Raw genomic sequence first — 20,987 nt, 5'->3', positions numbered from 1 at the left:
GGACTCTCAACCACTGCGCCACCAGGGAGGCCCAAAATCAAATATTTAATACCTTAATCTTACTAGCCTCCTTGCAAGTGTTCAATAGTCACATGTGGCTAGTGGTTGCCATATTAGACAGCACAGATGTAGAATGTTTCCATCATTGCAGAAAGTTCTGTTGGACACCACTGATTTTAGACCACTGGATACAGAACCAAAGGTAAGCAGTTGGCTAAGAGAGAGTAAGAGAAAGGTGAGCACATCAGGAATGTCAGGTAAGAGGGGGCTACACCTAAGATGAAGGCAGGGAGGCAGCAAGGTGGGCAGGCACTATAGAAACGCCCCCATTCCCTTCTCTGTGGTCATCGGCAGCATGAATGTTAGGGCTATCGATCGCATCAGAGCCACGTGTGTTTCCCCAAAGCAGGATGCACATCCTTCAGGGAAGATATGGGTCCTCAGATAGGATACACATGCTAGGGTGGGCATCAGTGAAGTAGGGGACACCCCTCATTCTCTCCAGATGTTGATCTCTGTGTCTAGACACAGGGCTGGGTTAGTAGATTTTTGGAATGGAGACCTAGGGATTAGATGTTGAGGAAGTCAGAAATTTGGGACTCAGTTGCAGTTGCCAAAAAGTCACTTTTGTCGCTGCCACTTCTGAATCTAAAAGTTTAGATGACTTATTAACTCTTCATTTATTTCTGTAAATTCAGTGATGAGAATTGCTTTGCTAATGATTTGCTTAGAGATGAGTCCTTTAAAGAATGAACAAAGTGAGTCCCTATTCGAAATAATTCTTACGCTCTGTGTTCAGGAAAGAGAACAAGTGAAGCCAGTGAAAGGTCTGGGACCTGGAAAATCTTTATTCTAATCTGATTCACTCCTTAAACTGTAAATTCCAAGGGGTAGCTTCAGGCATGGCTGAAGCAGCAGGCTTAACACTGCTGGTTCCCAACAATTTCAACAAGAGTTCCAGGGCTGACCTTCGTTGGCCTGACATGGGTTACTGCCCATTTTTGAACCAATAACAGGTCACTGAGAAATGTAATGCTCTGATTAGCCAGCTCTCATCATGTGCCATACCTGAGGCAGGAGGTGGGCTCAGCTTCACCTAGACCACTAGGCCTCTGAGTGGAGGTGAAGTAATTCTGCAAAGCAACCCAAACTCTGTAACCCAAAGAAGGAAAACGGATGCTAGGTTGGCCATAGCTGCCCACTACACAGTCTTTAATCAATGATAGCTATTATTATTGTAAAACCATAGCAGAAAGGTTAAGCCAACATTTACTAAACACTTGGAAGGGTAGGGAAGGCTTTGTGGGACATCGTAAGGTCTCAATAAATGTTTATGGAAAGAAAAATGTATGAAAAAATAGATGCATACATTCAAATGTAATCTTGTTCTATGGGAAAAGAAAAGGCATATGAGGGAATGAGGGTGCAATTTGACTGAGTCTAGGAAACAAGCCAGGAATCAAAGGGTAGGGATAAATGGCACATTTCTGAGAGGAGTTCCTTAGAGACAGGGTTAAGGGCTGTTTAATTAACATGTAAAACTGCTCTGGAGGAAGGGCATATATAAGGAACTCTCAGTCTCAGTTCTGATGACAGAACTCTGGGAGTAGGGATGGGAAGGAAGACGGGAAGTTCTCATGAACCTGAGGAGGTGGGTAAAGAAGTGGTGGCTGAGCTTTAATGAGGAGAAGGCAAGAGGTGACTCTAGGGGTCAGCTTCTAACTACTGCCCATGAAGTTGAGGAACTCAAGCTACTGCTCATGGCCAAGGAAAGGACCTGGAATTTAGTGTAGACGGTTTCTTGAGAACTTCAGCTCAAGACGGTTCCTGTTTCTAGACAGGAACACAGGTGAAATACTAAATAATCATTTGAGGACCAAGAGGCCCGTTAAACAATGATGTGTTGGCACACAGGATACATGCACAGTTCTGCCCCATTTTCATTGAACATAGAGGAGGTCTGAGAAACGGCCATTAAAATTCCTGAAGGGCTGGTACAGAGCTTGGGTAACAGGGACAGGAAATTTTTAGGGTCCAAAAGGCAAAGATTAAGAAAGAGCAATCACTGAAATACATAACACTGAGCAGACAAAATGCAAACGTACTCATCAAATGTGGAAATTCTGGGGAGGAAACTTGGGTGACATGAAATTTAATCAAAGGAAGGCCTGAGCCTCTGTTTTTCCTCTATGTGGTGGAGAAAATAGTGCTTAAATCACTATTGTGATGAGGACTGAATGAGATCAGTTAGGTGACGGTGCCTGGCACAGAGGAGGTACAGGTAAAATTAAAGCAATCTGGAGTCCCCATGGGATTCTCAGTGACATGGTATTGTCGGTAGCACATGGGAGCTCGAGTCAGGAGACATGAGTGTGAGTCTGGGCTCCACTCCAGTCTTCATTTTCTCCATCTCTAAAAGGCAAAAGCAATACCTACCCCACGGGGCTATTACGACAATGAAATGTGATCCTGCATTCATTCAATGAGTGTTTATTGAACGCAGACTACTTGCCAGACAGCAGGCTAGGTGCTGGGTGGGGATACAATGATGAATAAGGAAAAGTCTTGTCTTCATGGAGCTCAGCATTTAGTAGGAGAGAAGGACAGAGGATAATTGCAAATTGAATGACACTTACTTTGAGAGGGATGGCACTGTGACAGTGCCAAGAGGCTTTGAAAACTGTAGTGCACCAAACTAATATGATTTAACACTGCACTTGTATGCGTTTCCTATCACTGCTGGAATAAATCACCACAAACTCAGTGGTTTCAAACAACACAAATGTATTATCTTACAATTCTGGAGGTCAGAAGTCAGAGATGGATTTTACAGTCTGTGTTAAAAACAAAGGCTACGTTCCTTCTGGAATATCTAGGGAATAATCTGTTCCTTGCCTTTTCCAGCTTCTAGCAGCTGCCTGCATTCCTTGGCCCCTGAATGCATCACTCTGACTTCTGCTGCCATTGTCACATCACCTTCTCTGTCTCTGACCCTCCTGCCTCCTTCTTATTAGGACCCTTGTGATTATATTGGTCCCACCAAGATAACCCAGCATAATCTCCCCACCTCAAACTCCTTAATTCACATCTGCAAAGTCCCTTATGCCATGTTTGGGGACATATTCACAGGTTCTGGGGATTGAGACGAGATGTGGACATCTTTGGGGGGCCATTATTCAGTCTACCACAGCACCCCTGGGCTATATAGTGTGAAATGGGCTATCCTTAGAAACCAGTAAGCAGACTGGGCTACCTTTGAACACCAGCTTGCTGATGGTATTAAGTCAAGTCTTGAGGGAGGGGAGCAGAGTGGGTATTGGAGGGCTGATTGCAGGTGCCCCCTCGGAATACACTGTCACCCGGTAGATCCCTGTAGAGTCATAAAGGAAACACTAGGCAACAAGTGAAGGTACTGGCTGCTGCCATTCAGGAGCTCTGAATGGGCAAGGATATTACTTCTCTAAGAGGTCCCAAACTCCACCTAAGTCAATGGGGACAAATAGAACTACCTGGAAGGGTTGGAGTGAGGATAATGAAAATATCATCCATGAAATCACCTAAGACAGTGCCTGATCCTCAGTAAATGGCGATTTTGGAATGCCTCCTGAATTCACCCCTCCTTTTCTCTTTCCCCTTTGCTGTGGCCACTGCCTCCGTCCAGGACTCTCAGAAACCATCATCGCTTGCCAATCATGTCACATGCCTCAGCTTGGCCGTAGTTAGGTGCAACAGCTTTAAATCCCAGCAAACGAGCCCCTATTAACCATGAAATCTGGAGCAAGTCTCTTAAGCTCTCTAAGCTTCAATTTCCTCCTCTGTACAATGGGGATAAAACCGACTATGGAACCAGGCTGTGCTGAGGATTTAGTGAGATGATGAATGGGAAGGGCTTAGCATAGTGTCAGGCACACACACACACACACAAAGCAGTGTTATTCTTCTCAAGAGGCCTGACCTCCTTTCAGCCACACTGAAACCCACTTCTCCCTGAACCAGGCCTTGAACATGTATACCTGAGGGGCACCGTTTATAAAGCCTTCCCTCCGCCTCCGATATTCTGTGTGTCCTATACTATCCACCTCATGCCTCAGTTCTACTCTGCTTCTCAGTAACTTGTGCAAGGTTTACTAGCCTTCTCAGTTATGGCTATTTATGCAGGCCTCTGCTTCGATAATGGACACGAATTCCCTGAGGAAAGGTGTTCTTCTGTGTAGTCGGTTGGAAAAGTACACCCCTCCTTGCCTGGCCTCAATTTCCTTATTTGGAATGAGCCCATTGGACTGTGATGGCAGAAAGGGCCCTTCCAGCTCTGAGATCTTAAACTGATTGAACTTTAAGTAGCAGGGACCTGGTAATTACCTAGTTCACCCCTATCCTTTTCCAGAAGGGGAAAGTGAGGGCCTGGTAGGGCCTTCGCTTAATGCGCTTCTCTCTCTGGCCTCCCAGGCAAGCCTCCCCCGAGGGCATGCAGCGCGTTTTCCTAACTAGGCAAGGGGAGACTCTCCGGCGTCTTCAGGGCTCGCGACGCCGGAAACACGTGTGTGCTCACCTACGTGTACACACGTGAGCACACCTACAGCAGCAGGGGGCGCTCGGGCCGGCAGGGGGCAGCACAGACCCGGTTTGCAAATACCCGGCGCAGCCCCGAGGGAGGAAGGCGTGCTGCAGTCCCGGCGGCTGTGGCGGCGGAGGCGGCGGCTGTAGGTGCAGCCTCCCAGGTGGGAGGCGGGGGCTGCGGGCGCAGGAAGAGGCGCCTGGGGAGCGGGCGCTCGGCTGGGCCTCCTCTGGCCTGGGCGCGGCGAGTGGGAGCGAGCGCGCCAGGAGCACGCAGGCGCCCTGCTCCGGCTGGCCCTCGGCCGGCGCGCGGCGCGGGAGCAGCCCGCAGCCCGCCCCCGCGCCCCCCGCGCCCCCGCCCCCAGTCCTCGGGCCGCCCGCGGCCGGCAGTCGGGAGCGGCCCCTTGGCGGCGAGCGCAGGCCGCCGGCCCGGCAGGGCGCGTGGCGGCGGAGGCGGCGGCGGGACGGCTCCCGGGCCGCCCCGAGCGTGCCCTCCCGCCCGCGGCCACTCGCAGCCGGCGCTGGCCGGGCCGGCGCGCCCCGCAGGCAGCCGAAGCGCGGCCTCGTTCTCGGCGGGAGCGAGCACCGGTCCGCAGCTGGCGGGAGGCGGCGCGGGCGGCCGCCTGCACTGACGGCGTCGCGGGGCGCTCCTGGGCGGCGGCGCAGGGGGCGGAGGCAGGGGACGCCCCCAGCCAGGATGCTGCGGTTCCTGCGCCGGACCTTTGGCCGCCGCTCCATGCAGCGCTACGCGCGGGGCGCGGCAGGGCGCGGGACCGCCGGTCTGGGGGACGAGCGCGACGGGGGTCCGCGGGGGGGCCCGGCCGCCGCCGCTGTGTCCACGCTGCCCGCCGCGCCCGGGGGCAGCGTGTTCCCGGCCGGCGGCGGGCCCCTGCTCGTGGGCTGCGCGGCCGTGCACATCTCCGCCGCCGGGGCCTCCAAGGCCACCCTCTACTGCCGCGTCTTCCTGCTCGACGGGACCGAAGTGAGCGTGGACCTGCCGGTGAGTGACGGGGCCGGTCCGGGACACTGGCACCTCGCGGCCCTTGGGGCAGCTCCCTTCCCCCGATGCTTCCCTCTGGGGCGCTCCCCTTGTAGCTCTCCGGGATCCCCTCCCCCTTCTGCGAGCACTCCTAGTTCTGGTTCCCTCTCGGGCCACCCCGTCCTGCTCTCTTCCGGCGCCCCATCCCTGGCCCGCGCCCCCGAGTCCCAAGTCCCCGCCCCCTGGCGCGGGTGACTGGTGTTCCCCTCTGTCCCCCAGGTTCCTGCATCGGCCTTCTTGGTGCTGGATTATTGGTTAGAAAATCTCAAAGCAATGCGGGGCTGCTATGGGGTGGCCCGCTTGCCCCGACAAACTCGACACCAGGCCTTGGTGGGACGGCAAGGCGGAGAATCCCCCTCGCCTGCTGGCTGGCAGGTGCCCCAAGTTTGGGAGCGAGTCGGGGGACCACTTCTGCTCTCTTCTGTTCCCATCTCGGCGCACCACCCCGCGCCGCCCCCCCCCGCCCCACCCGGTCCCATCCTAAAGAGCCCCTCTGGCTCGCTGCCTCACAGCGGCCGGGCGACTTGGGAGCTAACTCTAGAATGGATTCTCGCGGACCAGGCCAACTTTGCACCGACAGAGCCCCTGCTGGGGCGCTGGGACTCGGCCCCGGGGTGCTCTCGGGCCTGGGGCGCCGGACTTTCCCCGGGGTCTGTGCGTGGAGCCGCGGAGGCACTCCAGGGCAGCTGCGCCGCGGCCTGAGCCCCGGCCACCCGCCCACAGGTGGTTGCACCCCGCCGCCTCCGGCAGAGAGCTAGGCTGGCGCTGCTGTCCCCGCCTGGGCGTCTGGCTACCAATGTGTCTTTCTAGCCGAAGGGGCCAGATCTGATCAAATCAAATCCGCACATTAGTGGGGCGCCTGCTGTGCACCCGGCGCTGCGGCAGACGGTGCCTTTGGGAATCTTTGGGTGTGACCGAGGACACAGAAACGATTGAGCTTTAGATGAATGTTACGGAGCATCTCGAGGGTTTCAAGGGAAAAAAATAACATACCGGGACTTCGAAAGAAAGCATTTAGGCCTCCTCGGGTAGGGGAGATTGGACGTCATAAGAGAACTGGGAATATTGTAAGGGTTTTAGATGGGAAAATGAGAGCCTGCCTGTCCTGGGGTTTAACGTTTCCTTGTGTAGGTTTAATTTTGAGACAGTATCAGTTTATGGCGATTTTATTTTTGTGGTTCCTGGTGCTCTCCATAGGATATCATTTTGTTATGATAATACCCTTTGGGGGCCTTTTTATTCATGTTAAAGGAGCCAACATTCCAGTGCTTAGAGCAGTTGTCTTTACAGTAGTATTAAAATGTTACTGCTTCACCAAGACGGGTCTCTCCAGCTTTTATTCTTCAGGCCTGAAGGGGCCGGGAGGGGCGGGCCGGGGGGCAGCCAGTGGTGAGGTGAGTGTGTTGCTTCTGGAGCAGGCAGCTGGTGTGTGGAGACGATGTGGCGTATTCTGCATCTCGGATCTGGGAAAGGAATGCTCTGGTTTGGAACTTTGACAACGCTCATTGCTGATGGTTTTCTTGTCTGTTCCCCGGGGATGATTCGTTTATAAAATGTATTGCTTCTGTCAGGTTTGTGCGACAGGCTTAAGCGGTGTTTTGGGGATGAAAAATGTAAACCCAGTAAGATGCATGCCTAGTGAATAGACCCAAACAGGTACCCAAATGAACAGGTTGGGACGGGAATGCTGACTTAACCACAGCTGGTGGAACCCAGGCCCAATGTGAGGGGAGGGGGATTTTGCATCCTATGAGGTTTCTTCACTTTGTTAAAGGCTACTTGACAAAAGAGTTCACCAGGTTTTCTTGTAATGGCAGATTTTTTGATGGCAGATTTTTTGATGCTTTAAGATGTTATTTAGTGAACTCCCAATTTTATTTATACAGACACGCATAAAACTCCCAATTTTATTTATACAGACACGCATTTATACAGACACGCATATGCTGGCTTTTGTCATGTGAGCCCTTGCTTGGGGAGCAAAGATGGAGAAGAATAAACAGTGAGCACGGCTCATCGATTTAAAGATTTATTAGGCATTAGAACTGCATCGCACAGTCTCCTATGCTCATCTTCCCAGATCAGAGTCTTAGTTCCTGTATTTAATTCTTAGAGTTACAAGGTGAGCTCCAGGCGGCCAGCTCCCCATGAATCTGTAGCATGCGTGCTCCTTCTCAGCCCGTTTCACCAAGCTCACTTTTTTTTTTTTTTTTTTTTTTTGCGGTACGCGGGCCTCTGACTGTTGTGGCCTCTCCCGTTGCGGGGCACAGGCTCCGGATGCGCAGGCTCAGCGGCCATGGCTCACGGACCCAGCTGCTCTGCGGCATGTGGGATCTTCCCGGACCGGGGCACGAACCCGTGTCCCCTGCATCAGCAGGCGGGCTCTCAACCACTGCGCCACCAGGGAAGCCCCAAGCTCACTTTTTATGCTGTCCTTTTTGGCATTTAGACCCACTGGTCATTATTCTCGTCTCCTGCGTTCCTGGATTTTTACCGCTTCCTGGGCCCCGGGGTTGCTTTGCTGCATGGTGCACAGGATTTACCTTTGACCGCCATCTCCCTAAGCTGGATTGTCTGTCTCCAGTCACTTGCACGGGCACAAAGCACACTTGCCAGGCTAACTATAACTCGTTTGTAATTAAAACCCTCTGGTAGTGGTAGCGTCAAGAATTCGTCGCTCAGTATACTAACAGTGGTTATGCATTGTCATACGCCGTTTTATTAGCCCTAGTCAGGATGCCTATGTTCCAGAATTGTCTCGAACACAACACCCTCACTGTGATCGTGCAGGGCCACCTCGGTTTTCAGTTGTCACCATTTATTGGGCCAAATAATGGGCTGTGGACCCAAAGGTGAATGAGAGGGGGCCTTGAGGCTCTTGGGAAACACGTGTAGCAGAGCGTCTTTTTATTGTTAAGTGATGCTGAGTGATACGACAGGCTCACCGGACAGGGTGCTGGTGGATGAATTGGGAGGACTTCCCAGAGACTTTGACACTTGAGGCTCTAGGATGTCAAATCCAGTGTCCCTTGTGCATTAAAAAAAATTTTTTTTTTTAATTTATTTTTTGGCCACACTGAGCGGCCTGTAGGATCTTAGTTCCCCGACCAGGGATTGAACCCGGGTTTGAACCCGGGTCCACGGCAGTGAAAGCCCAAGTCCTAACCATTGGACCACCAAGGAATTCCCCATTTTTAGATTACCTGTTGTGTCAGGGCCACTTCTCAGTCAAGCCACGACCCAGCTGTTATATATAACAAAGGAGGAAGCAAATGACAGGGCCTGGGGCCCCTCCCCCAGGTGGTGGGCCTCATCCCCTGGCATGCCTGCGTGTTCTTAACCTTTGCTGTGGATAGTCAGGATCTTTTTTTTTTTTTTTTTTTTTTTTTGCTGTATGCGGGCCTCTCACTGTTGTGGCCTCTCCCGTTGCGGAGCACAGGCTCCGGACGCACAGGCTCAGCGGCCATGGCTCACGGGCCCAGCCGCTCTGCGGCATGTGGGATCTTCCTGGACCGGGGCACGAACCCGTGTCCCCTGCATCGGCAGGCGGACTCTCAACCACTGTGCCACCAGGGAAGCCCAGTCAGGATCTTTTAAAAAAAAAAAAATCCATCGGTAATGTGCAGTCTGGAGTGGGCTTGCTGTCCAAACCCAGCTTCCACCCTATAGACCAGAGTGCCACCCTGAGCCACTCCTCTTCAGAAACCCTGGCGCTGCCTTGGAAGGTGCCCCTGTGTCTGTAGCCCAGCCCTGCCCTGCCCAGCCCTCAGGTGTGGTCTGGCAGGGCAGGCAGGTCTCCCTCGGCCTGCCTGAGACTCTCCCCTTTTATTAATGCAGCTGAAGATCCCGTCAGTGTGCTTGGCAGCGGTACCCACTGTTGACTCATATTAGCTCTCTGTTGACTAAAGCCCTGGCATCGCTTTTGCTCGCGAGGCTGTTGCTCAGCCCCGTCGCCCCCCTCCCCTGCGTGCGCAGTCTTCCAGCAGCTCTGTGTGGAAAGCCGGGAGGGTGTGTGGCTGGCTGGTTAGCACCACCCGCCCCCATGCCTTGGAGGGCACGGCCCGTTGGCCAGTATTGCATTTGATGCAGTTGCTTTCACTGTCCCTGGAGCTCCGCAGTGACTTGTATGGTACAGGGCAAGCAAGCACCGAGAGTTTCAGGGCAGGAAGATGCATGTTTGAGTCTTGGCAGCTGGGCTGGGCAGCCCTGGGCTACTTGAATCTCGATTTTCTGGTCTTTAAAATGGGACGATTACATGACAAAAAGGATATGAAAAGCCTCAGGAAACAGCAGGGTGCTGAAGGGTTGCTGTAGGTTGTAATCTTACACACATCTCCGTGCCTCCTCTTTGGCCTGTGAAAAGTGATTGGGAAGTTTTCTAGAAATGAACATTAAAGAAAAAAGAAAAAAAGGCTGGGAATTCCCTGGTGGTCCAGTGATTAGGACTCTTGTGTTTTTACTGCCAAGGGCCCCGGTTCGATCTCTGGTTGGGGAGCTAAGATCCCACAACATGTGCGGTGTGCCCCCCCCCCCAAAAAAAAAAGCAGTACCAGGAAGCCTAAACAGAGCCCAGTGCCGTTTGGTGGGGCCGGGGGTGGGGCTTGATTGAATGTGGGGGGACTGAGTAGTGGACTCTAGCTTGGAGGGCAGGGGTATCTTCACCCTCAATGGTGGGAAGAAATGGGGAACTACATAAGGCCCTAGGAAATGGGAGAAGGCAGCTCTTCATTTCCATCCTCTTCCAAGGTTCTGGCTGCCATGGACACCCTGCCTTATCCCAGACCTCTGGGTGGCTTGCTTTTTCCTGCTCCTGAGGGAAGGTATTGGCTCAAGGTGGCCCTCCAGGGCTTACCCTGCCCCCATCTCCAACCCCACCCAGACCGTGAATGAGACCGTGGGGAGCTTTGGATAACTGTGTGGGTCATGGGGTTGTGTATTTTTTTAAAAAAATACCTTTGTTTTAAAAGGAGGGCTGCTGGCGAAGGAGGGGAGTGTGGGCAAGAGAGGTGGGTGGTGAACATCCTTCCCAAGTGGTTCCCCACTTGGTTCCCCACTTGCTGGATTGTTGGTGTTAATATGCAGGGAGGGGGAGTCTGCCAGCCTCCCCAGTGCCAGTAACATGACCCTGCGCTGGTCCAGGACTGAACAAATATTAACTTGCTAAGCACTTTCACGTGCATAATCTCATTGAATTCTCTTGCTAGTGCACTGTTGTGGATTAAGGTACAGGTCTGTTTAATTCTGAAATAGCAAAAGGTTGGGGGCGCGGGCATGGGGAGGTAGAACTTTCCCTTACATTCTTGCATAGGGACTTAGGAAAAAATCCACTCCTTCACCACAGAAATCCTCCGCCCACAGTTTGTCCTCAAAACACGTGTTCCGTCCTTCTCCACTGCCTGACTCCTGTTGCCAGCCTCCTCCACGCTGCCTGGAGTGTTTCTCCTGCAGGAATCTGGTTCTTTGCACTTGGGTTTCCTCCTCGGGCCCGTGGCAGCTGCCTGCGGGCAGGGTCAGCTGCTGATTCATCTTGGTGTTTTTCTTCAGGTTGGCATGTGCTTTCCTCCCCCACTTGCATTTCACAGGAGAACATGTTGGCAGCAGAAAGATTAGAAAATATAGAGAAGCAAGAGAAGTTAAAAAGATCTAAAATCTCATCAGAGATAATAACCACTTTTAAAATTGTGGTGTGTGTGTCCATCTGTACTTTTCTCTTTGTTTTTAGATATGAATGTTATTTTAAGTGACGACTTTATATGGGTTGATGAAAGTAAAGTCTCTTTCCCCACCCCTTCAGCACAAATGAATCGGGACCGAGACCCCTAGTTTGTATCTCTTTAGGGTGGGACCCTTTCCCCCCCCTTTACAGTCCGTGGGACCTTAGCTGGGGCGGGGAGCCCCCTGTGGCCATCTGAGCTGTGTGCCACCTACTGCCTGGCTAAGAAGAGGGCTCCCCATCCTTGGAGCCCTTCCCCACCAATCACCTCTGCTCTCTGGCAGGTTAATGTCCTGTTGATGGGGCCACAAAGTCCCCTTGCATCTGAGGGCTTGTGTTCTGAACACCTGCTTTGGGGTGGTGACCACTCTTGCCTGCCCAAGGATGCCCAGGCTCTCTCACCAGCTGGGGCTGATCTGGCAGAGGCAGGTGGGTGATCTCACAGCATCCCAGGTGTGCCCCCTCTCTGCCCTAGGGCCCCTTCATCATCTCCTTCTGCAGCCTCTTTGGCTTCTCTCTGCAGCTGATGTATCTCACTAGTCCCACTTGATTTTAATTTCTGGTTTATTTTTGTTTTCGAAAATGTTTTTGTTTGCGCACTTGTTTTCTTCAGTCAGCATAGACTTGTTGAGCACTTACCCTGCATGAAGCGTTCGGGAGGGGTACAGGAAGGATGAGAGAGTCCCAGTCTAGAAGGGGAGACAGTGTAAATATACTAGATAACTCGGAACCCCACATCAGGTAGTACGGGGGTGAGTGATTGAACTGTGGAGTGGATTTGGGGAAGGTTTGATGCCCAAAGTGACATCGAGTTGTCCCGAAGGTTGCCTGGGAGTTCAGCTGTTAGATTTGGTCAGAGGCGTTGGGGCAGAGGAAACAGCAGGTGCAGACGCATGGAGGATGGGAGCCAGAAAACCCCACTTGCTGGACTTGGGGCTCCTTGGGGTCGGGGAGGATTATGAGCTCCAGCTATGTCCCTGAGTCTTGAAGGAGTGAGTGAGGAACCTGTGAAGCACAGAGGAGGGTCTCAGGCTAGTAAGAGCCAGGGGCCACTGTGTGTCGGTCCTGTGCTAATTGCTTAAGTGACTGTTTTGTTGGACCCTCAAAGAACCTCTGTTGGTGGTTACTGTTGTTAGCCCTGATTTGTGAGGGGGAGAAGCAGGGCTTAGCAGGCTGGATAAGAAACTTGCCCGTGTCACACAGCAAAGGCAGACTCTAGCTTCGAGCTCGGGTAGTCTGCCGGGAGATGGTTTGTGTCCTCTGACCCAGGACTGGGCATGCGAGGGGTGGAAGCGGCGGGGTTCTGAGCCTGCCCCAGAGGCCTCGAGGTGGGTGGGGACCCTGAGCCTCAGAAGGGTGTCCTCCTTTCCAGGCCGCTTGGGGTTTCCAGACATCGGATTCACATCTGTAATCATATTCAGTGAGTGTAGTTTCGCCCAGAGTGCATTCTGGTTTGAGGCCCATAGTTCTTCAACACTGAGGTTGGAAGTAGGCTACATTTTAAAAAAGTGTGTAATAGAACAACATTAAAATTATCACAAAGAAAAGCATTTTACATATTCCCATCCTGCTGCATAGCAACTGGTTGGTTTCGCTGCTCCCTTCAATCCTTGTGCTTTTGCATACATGTTTATAAACACGGTGTGCATCCTTGTGTATCCTTTTTTAATTTTAAAAAATTTTCTTCCTCCTATCCGAGCCTTCCAGACATACGTCTCACCCAGTTTGGTGCCCCCTTGTTGTGCTTATTCTGGATTACTTAAATTAGCCCCTCATTCTGTGTGTGTGTGTGTGTGTGTGTGTGTGTGTGTGTGTGTGTGTGTGTGTGTGTGTGTGTGTGTGTGTGTGTGTGTGTGTGTGTGTGTGTGTGTGTGTGTGTGTGTGTGTGTGTGTGTGTGTGTGTGTGTGTGTGTGTGTGTGTGTGTGTGTGTGTGTGTGTGTGTGTGTGTGTGTGTGGTAATACCTGTCTCTACCTGTCTCTTGGGGTTGAAGGTTGATATGCAAAGCACCTGATATCTTACCTGTCAGGCATGCCTACCCACCCAGGCTCGCAGAATCTGTGTTACTTCTCTTAATTGCCACCATCCGGGAAGGTGTTACTATCCCCTTTACGCACGGTCTCAGGGAGCAGTTGGTCCTGGGCCAGCTATAAGTGTGGTGGAGCCAGAATTGAATCTAGGTTTCCCGACTCGTCCTCCAATGCTCTTCCCCCAGCCCATGCGGTGCACACCTGGCCTTCCTGTTTGAAAGGTGTGCTCCTTGGAACTCCTGGGGAAGGTCAGAATCCTTTGTAATTTGATGGGTCAGAATTTCATGCCATAAACCGCCCTGTCTTTCCTGAAACTTTTTGCTTTTCAGCATCTCTGGCATTTGGGTTCTGTCTACCATTTCTCAGCAATTTTTGCAGGTTCTTTTCCCCAAAGTCATAGTTGGCTGAGTGCCCAGAATTTCCTTCTTGAAGTTGAGACCTGGAGGGTGACCTCCCCAGGGCCCTGTGCCACCGGTGGCATCATCCGGAGCATCTTTGTTTCCCAGCACTGAGCCTGGTCCCAGGGGTGGAATTGCCCAGGCAGCTGGCCCGGCTGGGAGGATGTGGACTGGCAGGCTCCCCGGGTGCCTGCAGGGTCGGCATCCCTCGGCTCTGTGGTGTCTCTTCCATGCCCGTTTCCCATCTGAATGCTGCTGTTATCCGTGTCCTGCCTTACGTGTGCTCAAGGGGGTTGAGGCAGGCCTGACGGCACCTCTCCTTTATCCTACCAGTTGGCTTGCTCAGGTGCACCTTCCTTGAGTTACGGATTTTAAAAAATTGTGGTAATATGTAAGTAGCATAGAATTTACCATTTTAACCTTTTTTTTTTTTTTTTTTTTTTTTTTTTTGCGGTACGTGAGCCTCTCACTGTTGTGGCCTCTCCCATTGTGGAGCACAGGCTCCGGACGTGCAGGCTCAGTGGCCATGGCTCACGGGCCTAGCCGCTCCGCGGCATGTGGGATCTTCCCGGACCGGGGCATGAACTCGCATCCCCTGCATCGCCAGGCGGACTCTCAACCACTGCGCCACCAGGGAAGCCCCACCATTTTAACCATTTTAACCATTTTTAGGTGTACAGTTCAGTGGCATTGAGTACATTGATGTTGTTGTGCAACCATCACCACTATCCGTCTCCAGAATGTTTCATCATCCCAAATTAAAACTCAGTGCCCACTAAACACGAACTCCCCATTCCTCTTTCCCTGTAGCCCCTGGTAACCTCTAGTCTGCTTTCTGTCTCTATGAATTTGACTACTCTTAGTACCTCCTATAAGTGGAATCATACAGTACTTGTTTCTTTGTGTCTGGCTTCTTTCACTTAGCATAATGTCTTCAAGGTCCATCCATGTCGTAACATGTATCAGAATTTCCTTCCTTTATAAGGCTGAATAGTATTCCAATGTATGGATATGCCACATTTTGTTGACCCATTCATCCAAGTTTCAGAGTTTTCTGCACATCCGGGCCTTGCCCGTTCACCAGTGGCACTGCCGTCAGAGACTTGGATGTCCCCAGCCCTCTCCTTGGGGGTTTTGTTCTTGGCATTCTGGCACCCGCTCACCTGGGACTCATTTTATTTTATTTGTTTTGGCTGTGCCAGGTCTTAGTTGCAGCGCTCGGGATCTTCGTTGCAGCATGCAACTCTTAGTTGCGGCATGCGTGCAGGATCTAGTTTCCCGACCAGGGATTGAACCTGGGCCCCCTGCATTGGGAACGCAGAGTCTTACCCACTGGACCACCAGGGAAGTCCCTGGACTCATCTTCCTAGTTGTCTGGTCTTTTGTCTGAGTTGCTCAGTGTTGGCAAGTCCTCTGTCCAGTCATTCTTTACATCTTTTAATGATGAAATACAAATACAAAAGAGTATCTGTAACATGACTAGTTTTAAAGAAAAATAATACAGTGAGCATCCGGGTACCCACCACCCAGCTTAAGAACAAAGAGCATCACCAGTGCTGTTAATGGCCCCCCCATGCTCCTACCCAATGACCTTCCCCTCCTTCCTGCTCTCCTGAAGTTTGACTCTCATCCCTTTTTTGATGAGTTTGCCTCATATGTGTGTTTATGGTTAGTCCTGCATGTTAGTGAACTTTATAGGAAATGGATTTTTCACTCAATACTGTGTCTGTGAGAGATTCATCCATATTGATGAGGTAACTGTAGTTCTTGCTGCGCTGCATGAATATACCGGAATATAGTTATCCTTTGTCGGTGGACATTTGGGATGTTTTCAGTTTGGAGCTATTAGAAAAAATATGCTGCTTTGAACCTTCTGGAATTGGTCTTCCTGGTGCACATATGCTAGCAAGCGTCTCTCCTGGGTATGTACCAGTGGCTGGGAGGGTGGCGGGCAGGGCCTTTTAAGATCATGTGAAATTGTTTTCTCCAGAGTCCCAGCAGCACATAAAAGCGTCTGCTAACCCGTTCTTCAGCCCTTGGCATTGGACAGCTTTTCTGTTTTATTTTAGCAGTCTCGTGGGAGTTAGTGGGAACTCATTATTGTGGTCTTCACTTTTCCCCAGTTGTTGATGGGGTGGAGTATCTTTGCCTGTGTTACGAACCTTGAACGTATTTCCTCCTGGTATGCCTTGTTCTATGACGTTTGCCTGTTTTTTAGTTGCATTGTATTTTTTTCATCGCATTCAGCTCACTGCCTGCTGGCCTTGATGAGATTGTCTCTTATACCCACTTCCTCTTCTGAGGTCACCTCAATGGAACAAAGGAGAACACTTCTCTGTAAGTCCCCCTTGCAGGTCTTTCCTCACTAAGCAGGAATTAACGTTTTGTCTTCCATTTTGCTGTGAATGAGCTGAAGTCTGTTGCTACTGGTGGCTTTTGGTGAGCAGTTGCAGGATCTATGGTATTCATTCAATTCTGCCTACTTTTTTTCCCCAGTTTTTATTCATTGAAATTTTAAATGCAGTCAAAAGCACAGAGAACCCCAAGTACCCATCATATAATCAACATAATCCAAGTACCCATTGTTAAGCTTCATCTTTTATTAATGTGGCCCCTCTCTTTTCATCTATATCTTCACCTCTGTTACTTCCCAATTCTTTTAAAACAAATTCCAAAACAAAGTCCCAATTATCTAAAAGATAAGGGCTGTTTTTTAAAATAGTCACAATATTATTAAAACACCTAGAGAGGGCAGACAGCAGAAGCAAGAAGAACTACAGTCCTGCAGCCTGTGGAACAAAAACCACATTCACAGAAAGATAAGATGAAAAGGCAGAGGGCTCTGTACCAGATGAAGGAACAAGATAAAACCCCAGAAAAACAACTGAATGAAGTGAAGGTAGGCGACCTTCCAGAAAAAGAATTCAGAATAATGATAGTGAAGATGATCCAGGACCTCAGAAAAAGAATGGAGGCAAAGATCGAGAAGATGCAAGAAATGTTTAACAAAGACCTAGAAGAATTAAAGAACAAACAAACAGAGATGAACAATACAATAACTGAAAGGAAAACTACACTAGAAGGAATCAATAGCAGAATAACTGAGGCAGAAGAACAGATAAGTGACCTGGGAGACAGAATGGTGGAATTCACTGCTGCGGAACAGAATAAAGAAAAAAGAATGAAAAGAAATGAAGACAGCCTAAGAGACCTCTGGGACAACATTAAATGCAACAACGTTCGCATTATGGGGTCCAGAAGGAGAATAGAGAGAGAAAGGACCAGAGAAAATATTTGAAGAGATAATAGTCAAAAACTTCCCTAACATGGGAAAGGGAATAGCCACCCAAGTCCAGGAAGCACAGCAAGTCCCATACAGGATAAATCCATGGAGAAACACGCCAAGACACATAGTAATCAAATTGGAAAAAATTAAAGACAAAGAAAAATTATTGAAAGCAGCAAGGGAAAAATAACAAATAACATGCAAGGGAACTCCCATAAGGTTAACAGCTGATTTGTCAGCAGAAACTCTACAAGCCAGAAGGGAGTGGCATGATATACTTAAAGTGATGAAAGGGAAGAACCTACAACCAAGATTACTCTACCCGGCAAGGATCTCAATCATTTTCGATGGAGAAATCAAAAGCTTTATAGACAAGCAAAAGCTAAGAGAATTCAGCACCACCAAACCAGCTCTACAACAAATGCTAAAGGAACTTCTCTAAGTGGGAACCACAAGAGAAGAAAAGGACTTACAAAAACAAACCCAAAACAATTAAGAAAATGGTAATAGGAACATACATATCAATAATTACCTTAAATGTGAATGGATTAAATGCTCCAACCAAAAGACACAGCCTTGCTGAATGGATACAAAAACAAGACCCATATATGTGCTGTCTACAGGAGACCCACTTCAGACCTAGGGACACATACAGACTGAAAGTGAGGGGATGGAAAAAGATATTCCATGCAAATGGAAATCAAAAGAAAGCTGGAGTAGCAATACTCATATCAGATAAAATAGGCTTTAAAATAATGAATGTTACAAGAGACAAGGAAGGACACTACATAATGATCAAGGGATCAATCCAAGAAGAAAATATAACAATTATATATGCACCCAACATAGGTGCACCTCAATACATAAGGCAACTACTAACAGCTATAAAAGAGGAAATCGACAGTAACACAATAATAGTGGGGGACTTTAACACCTCACTTACACCAATGGACAGATCATCCAAAATGAAAATAAATAAGGAAACAGAAGCTTTAAATGACACAATAGACCAGATAGATTTAATTGATATTTATAGGACATTCCATCCAAAAACAGCAGATTACACTTTCTTCTCAAGTGCGCACAGAACATTCTCCAGGATAGATCACATCTTGGGTCAGAAATCAAGCCTCAGTAAATGTACCAGATGAAGGAACAAGATAAAACCCCAGAAAGGTGTAAGAAAATTGAAATCATATCAAGCATCTTTTCTGACCACACCACTATGAGATTAGAAATGAATTTCAGGGAACAAAACGTAAAAAACACAAACACATGGAGGCTAAACAATATGTTACTAAATAACCAAGAGATCACTGAAGAAATCAAAGAGGAAATAAAAAAAATACCTAGAGACAAATGACAATGAAAACACGACAATCCAAAACCTATGGGATGCGGCATAAGCAGTTCTAAGAGGGAAGTTTATAGCTATACAAGCCTACCTCAAGAAACAAGAAAAATCTCAAATAAACAATCTAACCTTACACCTAAAGGAACTAGAGAAGGAAGTACAGACAAAATCCAAAGTTAGCAGAAGGAAAGAAATCATAAAGATCAGAGCAGAAATAAATGAAATAGAAACAAAGAAAACAATAGCAAAGATCAAGAAAACTAAAAGCTGGTTCTTTGAGGAGATAAACAGAATTGATAAACCATTAGCCAGACTCATCAAGAAAAAGAGGGAGAGGACTCAAATCAGTAAAATTAGAAATGAAAAAGGAGAAGTTACAACAGACACCACAGAAATACAAAGCATCCTAAGAGACTACTGCAAGCAACTCTATGCCAATAAAATGGACAACCTGGAAGAAATGGACAAATTCTTAGAAAGGTATAACCTTCCAAGACTGAAACAGGAAGAAATAGAAAATATGAACAGAACAATCACAAGGAATGAAATTGAAACTGTGATTAAAAATCTTCCAACAAACAGAAGTCCAGAACCAGATGGCTTCACAGTGAATTCTATCAAACATTTAGAGAAGAGCTAAAACCCATCCTTCTCAAACCCTTCCAAAAAATTGCAGAGGAAGGAACACTCCCAAACTCATTCTATGAGGCCACCATCACCCTGATACCAAAATCAGACAAAGATACTACAAAAAAAGAAAATTACAGACCAATATCACTGATGAATATAGATGCAAAAATCCTCAACAAAATGCTAGCAAACGGAATCCAACAACACATTAAAAGGATCATACACCATGATCAAGTGGGATTTACCCCAGGGATGCAAGGATTCTTCAATGTACGCAAATCAATCAATGTGATACACCATATTATCAAACTGATGAATAAAAACCATAAAAAAAAACTAAAAATAATTAACAATTGTTTTTTAGTCTCAGATATATAGTCAGTGTTCAGATTTTCTTATTTGGTTGTCACAAGGTCCTTTCATTGTATTTGGTTGATATTCTATCTAAAGCTCTTTAAGAATTTTTTTAAATGTTATTTTTCCTTGCTCTATTGAGACATAATTGACAAATAAAAATGGTATATATTTGAGGCGTAGAGGATGGTGATTTGATATACGTTTGCATTGCAAAATGGTTACTGTGCATCGAGCTAATTAACATACCTGTCACCTCGCCAGTCACCATTTCTTCCTATGTGTATCTTAGCAGATTTCAAGGATACTCTGCATTATAATGAACTATTGTCATCATGCTGTCATTTAGATCCCCAGAACTTACTTATCTTAAAACGGAAAGTTTGTGTCCTTTGACCAACATTATCTCATTTTTCCCTGTCCCACAATTTCTCTAAAGCTCTTAGTCTAGAGTTTTCCCTTCTCCCCTCCTTTTTCCCCATTTATTTGTTGAAGAAGCTGGGCCATCTGTCCTAGAGTTTCCCACTCTGGATTTCCTTGATGGCATCCTCAATATTTGGTTACCTTGGGGTACAGTTGGTACAGGCATTATTTAAAGCATCTGACTCAGGGCACACAGAGAACAATAAGATAGGTTCCTTGCCCTCGAGAAGCTTGAGAGGAGACAGGTCATTACACCTGGTGTGAAAAGTGTCCTAGGGAGTTTTAAATAAGCTTAAAGGAAGGGCTAAGGTGGGAGGACTGGGAGGGGAAAATGGGCAACCAGAAGATTTCAGAGAGAAAGCTTTGAGTTCTGAGGACAAGTGGAGAACAGCTTTCCTGGTGGCCAGGTCAGCACATGCAAAGGCACTGAGGCTGGAAATAATACTTCCAAGAGTCCTGCTCCTTGTTCAGCCCCTGCCTGTGAGCCCTGTTATCCTCCTATCCTTCATTGGATGTTGCTTTTTTGAAAAGGTCCAGATTCCTCATTGTTGGAATGTTTTCAGTAGATTTGATTAAAAGAGTGTCTTTTCTTTTTCTTCGGTTTCTTCATCAGCTCCGTGACTGTAGTTTTGAATGTCTCCCTTGACCTTGAGATTCTCTTTTTCTGTAGCTTACTCCTGTTTGGGTTCCTTTACATTCTCCTGTAGGCCCCTAGTGAGCCCTTTCCATCCATCTCCTGGCCAGAGGTGCCAGCAGACATTTTAAGGAGCAGAGTCAATGAGCACTGCAGAGAGAAGGGAGACGGGGCAGACGGTGGGGCAGCGGGAACCACTGAGTTTTACCCCTAAAGGAGTGCTTGGAAGCCTCATGGTCCAGAGCCTCATTCTGGGATGGCAGGTCTTTCCTACCTCCCTGGGAACAATGCAGCCAGCTGCTGCTCACCTGACGCAAATGAGCAGTAATTAGCATGTAATAAGCGCAGTTTCCTGCACGCAGCCCTCCTGGCTCCTGCTCTCAGTGGCCCAGTGACAGCAGCAGGCCTGTTCGTCTCTCCGAGGCCCCCCTCCCTCTTCCGAAAGCAAGCCGTGGTTCTCCCCTGGCCCAGAAGCAACATTGCCTGCTGGTGAAATGGCCATGGGCTTCACCCAGGAAAGCCCAATACACTGTAAAGGCTCCTGCGGGTTAGTTATTAACCCGCAGTGCACTC

General features: G+C 48.8%; 1 protein-coding gene across 8 annotated transcripts in view; it reads left to right on the top strand.

The window, feature by feature from the left end:
• Positions 1 to 4,970: 4,970 nt before the first annotated feature.
• Positions 4,971 to 20,987, top strand: part of EPB41L4B (erythrocyte membrane protein band 4.1 like 4B) — a gene marked incomplete at its 3' end in the record, with an annotated part of 141,397 nt that continues 125,380 nt past the window's right edge. For all 8 annotated transcript variants that reach the window (XM_081237152.1, XM_081237154.1, XM_081237151.1 and 5 more), the window contains exon 1: positions 4,971 to 5,554. In XM_081237152.1, coding sequence (XP_081093278.1) covers positions 5,252 to 5,554 — 303 coding nt within the window. In that variant the 5' untranslated portion in view covers positions 4,971 to 5,251. The remainder of the gene's footprint in view (positions 5,555 to 20,987) is intronic.

The sequence above is a fragment of the Mesoplodon bidens genome, assembly GCF_964165515.1.
Source record: "Mesoplodon bidens genome assembly, chromosome: 6".
NCBI classification, from domain to species: Eukaryota; Metazoa; Chordata; class Mammalia; order Artiodactyla; family Ziphiidae; genus Mesoplodon; species Mesoplodon bidens.
Note: the sequence above shows the minus strand (reverse complement) of the source record. Positions and strands in the feature narration are given on the sequence as shown.